Source organism: Oncorhynchus clarkii, chromosome 16 (assembly GCF_045791955.1).
Source record: "Oncorhynchus clarkii lewisi isolate Uvic-CL-2024 chromosome 16, UVic_Ocla_1.0, whole genome shotgun sequence".
NCBI classification, from domain to species: Eukaryota; Metazoa; Chordata; class Actinopteri; order Salmoniformes; family Salmonidae; genus Oncorhynchus; species Oncorhynchus clarkii.
This window is the reverse complement of record NC_092162.1, coordinates 3,089,209-3,099,573: the sequence shown is the minus strand read 5'-3', so window position 1 is coordinate 3,099,573 and position 10,365 is coordinate 3,089,209. Positions and strand designations below refer to the sequence as shown.

Here is a 10,365-nt window from a genome sequence, read left to right as displayed (position 1 = left end):
AGGCTGAAGGCTGGTGACAGTTGAGTGGGCTAGGGAGGCGGGTGGAGAGGAGAGGAGAGACACAGAAACCAGCTGTCTGTAGTTAGACAGATACTGGCTCATACTCTGCCCCACCTTGACCTCATTCAGAATTAGCCGGAGAGTCCTAAGTTTTTACATTTTCATAAGTTTTAGTCATTTAATAGATGCTCTCTTCCTGATCGACTAACAGTGCTTCTCTCAGCACATATCAAAACTGAGGTTAAAGATTCAATCTTATTTAAATCGTATTTATCTTATTTAAAAGGTTAAATAAGGTTAAATCTAGACTTGGTTTCCTCTATCGTAATCGCTCCTCTTTCACCCCAGCTGCCAAACTAACCCCTGATTCAGATGACCATCCTACCCATACTCGATTACGGAGACGTAATTTATAGATCGGCATGTAAGAGTACTCCCGAGCGGCTAGATCAATCAAATTTCAATCAATCAAATTTATTTATAAAGCCCTTCGTACATCAGCTGATGTCTCAAAGTGCTGTACAGAAACCCAGCCTAAAACCCCAAACAGCAAGCAATGCAGGTGTAGAAGCACGGTGGCTAGGAAAAACTCCCTAGAAAGGCCCAAACCTAGGAAGAAACCTAGAGAGGAACCAGGCTATGTGGGGTGGCCAGTCCTCTTCTGGCTGTGCCGGGTGGAGATTATAACAGAACATGGCCAAGATGAAGAAGCATGATGTTCTTTACCATTCGGCCATCAGATTTGCGACCAATGCTCCTTATAGTACACATCACTGCACTCTATACTCATCTCCTAACATTTCTCCCTGTCAGACCAGCCCAGTCCTGCCCAGTCCAGCACAGCCTAGTCCAGCCCAGTCCTACCCGGTCCAGCCCAGTCCAGTCCAGCACAACCTAGTCCAGCCCAGTCCTACCCGGTCCAGCCCAGTCCAGTCCAGCACAGCCTAGTCCAGCCCAGTCCTACCCGGTCCAGCCCAGTCCAGTCCAGCACAACCTAGTCCAGCCTAGTCCAGCCCAGCCCAGTCCAGTCCAGCACAGCCAATTCCAGCCCAGTCCAGCCTAGTCCAGCACAGCCTAGTCCAGCCCAGTCCAGCCCAGTCCAGCACAGCCTAGTCCAGCCCAGTCCAGCCCAGTCCAGTCCAGCACAGCCTAGTCCAGCACAGCCTAGTCCAGCCCAGTCCTGCCCAGTCCAGCCCAGTCCCGCCGATCCAGCCCAGCCCTATAGTTTATAGGCTGAAGCTGCGCGACCACCTCGTTCTGTACCCCTGGACATCTCTTCCCACTAAACAACTGAATCACGTTCTGCGCACAGTGGTGTGCTCACCCTTCCTTGATGATAAATCTTCAACTTTTACAGGTGAAACATCCATGCAGAATTTGCATGCCAACCAGTAGAGAATGCTTACGGCTCGTAATAATGGCCGAAACAGAGCAAGTGGAATTCAATAAAACAGCTGTAAACCATGTGTTTGATATATTTGAGACCAGTCCACTGATTCCACTCCAGTCATTACCTGGGAAACTATCATTTCTGGGATGTTTTATTCCAGCTCATGAAACATGAGACCAACACTTCACATATTGCGTTTTATATTTTTTGTTCGGTATAGAATGTTAAAGAATTATCATGTGGTCTTACCAACTTTGATTTAACTTTATTAAACAAAAGCACTATTCTCTGGGCAGTCGATGGTTGTTTACCTATCGGGAAGAGGCTTCCAGAGAATTCAGCAATGCAGCCAATCCGTGATTTATATAGATCAGGGGAATATCAAGGATCGTTCCGGATTATCGACAGTTTAGAGCCATTAGGCATCAGCTGCTGAGCTGATTTATATAGATCAGGGGAATATCAAGGATCGTTCCGGATTATCGACAGTTTAGAGCCATTAGGCATGAGCTGCTGAGCTGATTTAAATAGATCAGGGGAATATCAAGGATCGTTCCGGATTATCGACAGTTTAGAGCCAGTAAGCATCAGCTGCTGAGCTGATTTATATTGTCATGGGTCAGGTGTTAATGTATCATATTATATATAAGGTAAGTTGTTAATATATTATATTATATATAAGATAAAGTGTTAATATATTATATATAAGGTATAGTGTTAATATATTATATATAAGGTAAAGTGTTAATATATTGTATTATATATAAGGTCAGGTGTTAATATACAGTTGAAGTGGGAAATGTACATACACTTAGGTTGGAGTCATTAAAACTAGTTGACATACACTTAGGTTGGAGTCATTAAAACTAGTTTACATACACTTAGGTTGGAGTCATTAAAACTAGTTTACATACACTTAGGTTGGAGTCATTAAAACTAGTTTACATACACTTAGGTTGGAGTCATTAAAACTAGTTTACATACACTTAGGTTGGAGTCATTAAAACTAGTTTACATACACTTAGGTTGGAGTCATTAAAACTTGTTTTTCAACCACTCCACAAATTTCTTGTTCACAAACTATAGTTCTGGCAAGTCGGTTAGGACATCTACTTTGTGCATGACACGTAATTTTTCCAACAATTGTTTACAGACAGATTATTTTACTTATAATTCACTGTATCACAATTCCAGTGGGTCAGAATTTAACATACACTAAGTTGACTGTGCCTTTAAACAGCTTGGAAAATTCCAGAAAATGATGTCATGGCTTTAGACGCTTCTTACATCATTTGAGTCAATTGGAGGTGTACCTGTGGATGTATTTCAAGGCCTACCTTCAAACTCAGTGCCTCTTTGCTTGACATCATTGGAAAATCAAAGGAAATCAGCCAAGACCTCAGAAAAAACATTGTAGACCTCCACAAGTCTGGTTCATCCTTGGGAGCAATTTCCAAACACCTGAAGGTACCACGTTCATCTGTACAAACAATAGTACGCAAGTATAAACACCATGGGACCACGCAGCCGTCATACCACTCAGGAAGGAGACGCGTTCTGTCTCCTAGAGATAAATGTACTTTAGCGCAAAAAGAGCAAATCAATCCCAGAACAACAGCAAAGGACCTTGTGAAGATGCTGGAGGAAACAGGTACAAAAGTATCTATATCCACAGTAAAACGAGTCCTATATCGACATAACCTGAAAAGCCGCTCAGCAAGGAAGAAGCCACTGCTCCAAAACCACAATAAAAAAGCCAAACAACGGTTTGCAACTGCACACGGGGACAAAGATCGTACTTTTTGGATAATTTTTTTTGGAGGGAGGGAAATTCTATGGATATATTCATCAGTCAGGTAGTTAAAGCTTGGTCGCAAATGGGTCTTCCAAATAGACAATGACCCCAAGCATACTTCCAAAGATGTGGAAAATGGCTTAAGGACAACAAAGTCGAGGTATTGGAGTGGCCATCACAAAGCCCTGACCTCAATCCTATAGAAAATTCATGGGCAGAACTGAAAAAGCATCTGCGAACAAGGAGGCCTACAAAAGAAGGCCTACTGACTGCTTCAGTAAAGCAGTCAGTAGGAGTGTGTGATCTCCCTTACTAAAGCAGTCATTAGGAGTGTGTGATCTCCCTCACTAAAGCTGTCAGTAGGAGTGTGTGATCTCCCTCACTAAAGCAATCAGTAGGAGTGTGTGATCTCCCTCACTAAAGCTGTCAGTAGGAGTGTGTGATCTCCCTCACTAAAGCAGTCATTAGGAGTGTGTGATCTCCCTCACTAAAGCTGTCAGTAGGAGTGTGTGATCTCCCTCACTAAAGCAATCAGTAGGAGTGTGTGATCTCCCTCACTAAAGCTGTCAGTAGGAGTGTGTGATCTCCCTCACTAAAGCAATCAGTAGGAGTGTGTGATCTCCCTCACTAAAGCTGTCAGTAGGAGTGTGTGATCTCCCTCACTAAAGCTGTCAGTAGGAGTGTGTGATCTCCCTCACTAAAGCTGTCAGTAGGAGTGTGTGATCTCCCTCACTAAAGCTGTCAGTAGGAGTGTGTGATCTCCCTCACTAAAGCTGTCAGTAGGAGTGTGTGATCTCCCTCACTAAAGCTGTCAGTAGGAGTGTGTGATCTCCCTCACTAAAGCTGTCAGTTGGAGTGTGTGATCTCCCTCACTAAAGTTGTCAGTAGGAGTGTGTGATCTCCCTCACTAAAGCTGTCAGTAGGAGTGTGTGATCTCCCTCACTAAAGCTGTCAGTAGGAGTGTGTGATCTCCCTCACTAAAGCTGTCAGTAGGAGTGTGTGATCTCCCTCACTAAAGCTGTCAGTTGGAGTGTGTGATCTCCCTCACTAAAGCTGTCAGTAGGAGTGTGTGCGTAAACAGTAACTTGGTGAGAGGACACTTTTGTTTTATAGCGTCAACAGAGAGGGAATAATAATAATAAATATTTATTTGAATCAATAACTGCAATAGGAAGGGAAAGATAAGAAAAGACCAGACCCATCTCTTTAATCAGTAACTGCAATAGGAAGGGAAAGATAAGAAAAGACCAGACCCAGCCCAACCAGCCCCAGCCCAACCAGACCAGACCAGCCAGACCAACCAGCCCCAGACCAACCAGACTAGCGCAACCAGCCCCAGCCCAACCAGACCAGCCCAACCAGCCCCAGCCCAATCAAACCAGCACAACCAGCTCCAGCCGAGACCAACCAGATCCAGACCAGACCAAACAGACCCAGACCAGCCCAACCAGACCAGCCAAGCCAGACCAGCCCAACCAAACCCAGCACAACCAGACCAGACCCAGACGAGACCAACCAGACCCAGACGAGACCAACCAGACCCAGCCCAACCAGACCAGACCCAGACAAGACCAACCAGACCCAGACGAGACCAACCAGACCCAGCCCAACCAGACCAGACCAGACCCAGACGAGACCAACCAGACCCAGATGAGACCAACCAAACCCAGCCCAACCAGACCAACCAGACCCAGACCAGCCCAACCAGACTCAGGCGAGACCAACCAGACCCAGACGAGACAAACCAGACCCAGACCAACCAGCTCCAGACGAGACCAACCAGACCCAGCCCAACCAGCCCCAGACGAGACCAACCAGACCAGCACAACCAGACACAGACCAGCCCAACCAGCCCCAGACGAGACCAACCAGACACAGACGAAACCAACCAGACCCAGCCCAACCAGCCCCAGATGAGAACAACCAGACCCAGCCCAACCAGCCCCAGACAAGACCAACCAGACCCAGATGAGACCAACGAGACCCAGACGAGACCAACCAGACCCAGACGAGACCAACCAGACCCAGACCAGTCCAACCAGACCCAGACCAGCCCAACCAGCCCCAGCCCAACCAGACCCAGACGAGACCAACCAGCCCCAGCCCAACCAGACCCAGACGAGACCAACCAGACCCAGCCCAACCAGCCCCAGACGAGACCAACCAGCCCAACCAGACAAGCCCAGCCAGACCAGCCCAATCCGCCCCAGCCCAACAAGACCCAGACGAGACCAACCAGACCCAGCCCAACCAGCCCCAGACGAGACCAACCAGCCCAACCAGACAAGCCCAGCCAGACCAGCCCAATCCGCCCCAGCCCAACAAGACCTAGACGAGACCAACCAGACCCAGCCCAACCAGCCCCAGACGAGACCAATCAGACCCAGACGAGTCCAACCAGACCCAGACGAGACCAACCAGACCAGCCCAACCAGCCCAACTAGACCACACCCAGCCCAACCAGACCCAGCCCAACCAGCCCAACTAGACCAGACCCAGCCCAACCACATCCAGCCAGACCCAGCCCAACCAGACCCAGCCAGACCCAGCCCAGCCCAACAGTGGTTCTGATCCAGTGGCTCAGTAAGTAGTTCTGGATCTAAATTCCAGATGACTCGGGATGTGAGGAGATCCACCTATTCCCCTGGTTGCATTACTCAACTGTCCAGTGAATTAAGCACACACTATACACACATACACTACACACACACACACACACACACACACACACACACACTCACTCACTCACTCACTCACTCACTCACTCACTCACGCACTCACGCACTCACGCACTCACTCACTCACACAGAGAGAGAGAGAGAGAGACAAACGCAGACGTGCATGCACTGAGCACGACACACACATACTCGCACGTGTGTGTGCTCGTTCCTCATTTGGTCAACTGCAGCCTACACAGTAACTAGAGTTTTACAATGTGTCTGATGCCGACGTTGGCTCTGCAGAAGTTGTTGCTGCTGGCCATAGTCATAAAGAGGACAACGTTAGATTTGACTCTTGCCAGGAATGCTGAATCCTTACGTATTGTAGTCAGTATTATAATACCTTTTAAATGTTTCGTAAAGGTACAATTATGGAAGTTATAAGGCAATGTATAGATTTACCTCATAGAAGACGCTACTCTTGTGTCAGTTGAACATCTGACAATGTGGCATCTTCTCTGTGGTTTCTGTGGTTTGTTCTTTTTCTATTAGAAACCAATCAGTGGTGTTAAAGGGGAAAACCTACCGATCAGTGGAAAACCTACCGATCAGTGGTGTTAAAGGGGAAAACCTACCGATCAGGGGTGTTAAAGGGGAAAACCTACCGATCAGTGGTGTTAAAGGGGAAAACCTACCGATCAATGGTGTTAAAGGGGAAAACCTACCGATCAGTGCTGTTAAAGGGGAAAACCTACCGATCAGTGGAATTAAAGGGGAAAACCTACCGATCAGTGGAAAACCTACCGATCAGTGGTGTTAAAGGGGATAACCTACCGATCAGGGGTGTTAAAGGGGAAAACCTACCGATCAATGGTGTTAAAGGGGAAAACCTACCGATCAGTGGTGTTAAAGGGGAAAACCTACCGATCAGTGGAATTAAAGGGGAAAACCTACTGATCAGTGGTGTTAAAGGGGAAAACCTACCGATCAGTGGTGTTAAAGGGGAAAACCTACCGATCAGTGGTATTAAAGGGGAAAACCTACCGATCAGTGGTATTAAAGGGGAAAACCTACTGATCAGTGGAAAACCTACCGATCAGTGGTATTAAAGGGGAAAACCTACCGATCAGTGGTATTAAAGGGGAAAACCTACCGATCAGTGGTATTAAAGGGGAAAACCTACCGATCAGTGGTATTAAAGGGGAAAACCTACCGATCAGTGGTATTAAAGGGGAAAACCTACCGATCAGTGGTATTAAAGGGGAAAACCTACCGATCAGTGGTATTAAAGGGGAAAACCTACCGATCAGTGGTGTTAAAGGGGAAAATCTACCGATCAGTGGTATTAAAGGGGAAAACCTACCGATCAGTGGAAAACCTACCGATCAGTGGTATTAAAGGGGAAACCTACCGATCAGTGGTGTTAAAGGGGAAAACCTACCGATCAGTGGTATTAAAGGGGAAAACCTACCGATCAGTGGAAAACCTACCGATCAGTGGTATTAAAGGGGAAAACCTACCGATCAGTGGTATTAAAGGGGAAAACCTACCGATCAGTGGTATTAAAGGGGAAAACCTACCGATCAGTGGTATTAAAGGGAAAAACCTACCGATCAGTGGTATTAAAGGGAAAAACCTACCGATCAGGGGTGTTAAAGGGGAAAACCTACCGATCAGTGGTGTTAAAGGGGAAAACCTACCGATCAGTGGTGTTAAAGGGGAAAACCTACCGATCAGTGGTATTAAAGGGGAAAACCTACCGATCAGTGGTGTTAAAGGGGAAAACCTACCGATCAGTGGTATTAAAGGGGAAAACCTACCGATCAGTGGTATTAAAGGGGAAAACCTACCGATCAGTGGAAAACCTACCGATCGGTGGTGTTAAAGGGGAAAACCTACCGATCAGTGGTATTAAAGGGGAAAACCTACCGATCAGCGGTATTAAAGGGGAAAACCTACCGATCAGTGGTATTAAAGGGGAAAACCTACCGATCAGTGGAAAACCTACCAATCAGTGGTATTAAAGTGGAAAACCTACCGATCAGTGGTGTTAAAGGGGAAAACCTACCGATCAGTGGAAAACCTACCGATCAGTGGTATTAAAGGGGAAAACCTACCGATCAGTGGTATTAAAGTGGAAAACCTACCGATCAGTGGTATTAAATGGGAAAACCTACCAATCAGGGGAAAACCTACCGATCAGTGGTGTTAAAGGGGAAAACCTACCGATCAGTGGTGTTAAAGGGGAAAACCTACCGATCAGTGGTGTTAAAGGGGAAAACCTACCGATCAGTGGAAAACCTACCGATCAGTGGAAAACCTACCGATCAGTGGTTATAAAGTGGAAAACCTACCGACCAGGGGAAAACCTACCGATCAGTGGTGTTAAAGGGGAAAACCTACCGATCAGTGGTATTACAGGGGAAAACCTAATGATCAGTGGTGTTAAAGGGGAAAATCTACCGATCAGTGGAAAACCTACCGATCAGTGGTATTACAGGGGAAAACCTATTGATCAGTGGTATTAAAGGGGAACACCTACCAATCAGGGGTGTTAAAGGGGAAAACCTACCGATCAGTGGTGTTAAAGGGGAAAACATACCGATCAGTAGTGTTAAAGTGGAAAACCTACAGATCAGTTGTATTACAGGGGAAAACCTACCGATCAGTGGTGTTAAAGGGGAAAACCTACCGATCAGTGGTATTAAAGGGGAAAACCTACCGATCAGTGGTATTAAAGGGGAAAACCTACCGATCAGTGGAAAACCTACCGATCAGTGGTATTAAAGGGGAAAACCTACCGATCAGTGGAAAACCTACCGATCAGTGGTATTAAAGGGGAAAACCTACCGATCAGTGGAAAACCTACCGATCAGTGGAAAACCTACCGATCAGTGGAAAACCTACCGATCAGTGGTATTAAAGGGGAAAACCTACCGATCAGTGGTATTAAAGGGGAAAACCTACCGATCAGTGGAAAACCTACCGATCAGTGGTGTTAAAGGGGAAAACCTACCGATCAGTGGTATTAAAGGGGAAAACCTACCGATCAGTGGAAAACCTACCGATCAGTGGAAAACCTACCGTTCAGTGGTGTTAAAGGGGAAGACCTACCGATCAGTGGTATTACAGGGGAAAACCTACCAATCAGTGGTATTAAAGGGGAAAACCTACCAATCAGTGGTGTTAAAGGGGAAAACCTACCGATCAGTGGTATTAAAGGGGAACCCCTACCGATCAGTGGTGTTAAAGGGGAAAACCTACCGATCAGTGGTGTTAAAGGGGAAAACCTACTGATCAGTGGTATTACAGGGGAAAACCTACTGATCAGTGGTGTTAAAGGGGAAAACCTACCGATCAGTGGAAAACCTACCGATCAGTGGTGTTAAAGGGGAAAACCTACCGATCAGTGGTATTCAAGGGGAAAACCTACCGATCAGTGGTGTTAATGGGGAAAACCTACCGACCAGTGGTATTAATGGATAAACCCACCAATCAGTGGGATGCAAGTGGAAACCCCACCAATCAATGGTATTATAAGGGAAAACACACCCCAATTAGTGGTATTCTGGCTGTGAAGGTACTGGTGGTATTCTGGGTCCTAGAGTGTCTGGTGTTATTCTGGGTCCTAGAGGGGCTGGTGTTATTCTGGGTCATAGAGGGGCTGGTGTTATTCTGGGTCCTAGAGGGGCTGGTGTTATTCTGGGTCCTAGAGGAGCTGGTGTTATTCTGGGTCCTAGAGGGGCTGGTAGTATTCTGGGTCCTAGAGGGGCTGGTGTTATTCTGGGTCCTAGAGGGGCTGGTGGTATTCTGGGTCATAGAGGGGATGGTGGTATTCTGGGTCCTAGAAGGGCTAGTGTTATTCTGGGTAATAGAGGGGCTGGTGTTATTCTTGGTCATAGAGGGGCTGGTGGTGTTCTGGGTCCTAGAGGGGCTGGTGGTATTCTGGGTTATAGAGGGGCTGGTGTTATTATGTGTCCTAGAGGGGCTGGTGGTATTCTGGGTCCTAGGGGGGCTGGTGGTATTCTGGGTCCTAGAGGGGCTGGTGTTATTCTTGGTCATAGAGGGGCTGGTGGTGTTCTGGGTCCTAGAGGGGCTGGTGGTATTCTGGGTTATAGAGGGGCTGGTGTTATTATGTGTCCTAGAGGGGCTGGTGGTATTCTGGGTCCTAGGGGGGCTGGTGGTATTCTGGGTCCTAGAGGGGCTGGTGGTATTCTGGGTCCTAGAGGGGCTGGTGGTATTCTGGGTCATAGAGGGGCTGGTGATATTCTGGGTCATAGAGGGGCTGGTGTTATTCTGGGTCATAGAGGGGCTGGTGGAGTGTCTTTTAGAGAATGTAATGTAGTTTGTTTTGTTGGAACATTCATCTGATCCCTCTCATACTTCAGGTCTGTTACAAGAGGTCATGCCATCTAAGCATAGTGCTTGAGGTTTTGAGGTCTGAAGGAAACCAAAGCAAAGCTAATCAGTGACTTATTGAAGGGTCAAATGTCATAGGCCTACTTCTGCATGCACGTTCC

At 47.0% G+C, this 10,365-nt stretch overlaps 1 protein-coding gene across 1 annotated transcript; it reads right to left on the bottom strand.

Annotated features, from left to right (window-relative positions):
• Positions 1–9,379: 9,379 nt before the first annotated feature.
• LOC139367821 (sericin-2-like) lies at positions 9,380–10,150 on the bottom strand. The gene has a single exon (XM_071106159.1). It carries the CDS (start codon positions 10,148–10,150, stop codon positions 9,380–9,382), a length of 771 nt encoding a protein of 256 aa, XP_070962260.1.
• Between the last annotated feature and the right edge of the window lie 215 nt (positions 10,151–10,365).

Excerpts from the sequence above, each read along its gene's own strand:
- LOC139367821 (XM_071106159.1), bottom strand. The coding sequence starts at position 10,150 with ATGACCCAGAATAACACCAGCCCCTCTATGACCCAGAATATCACCAGC.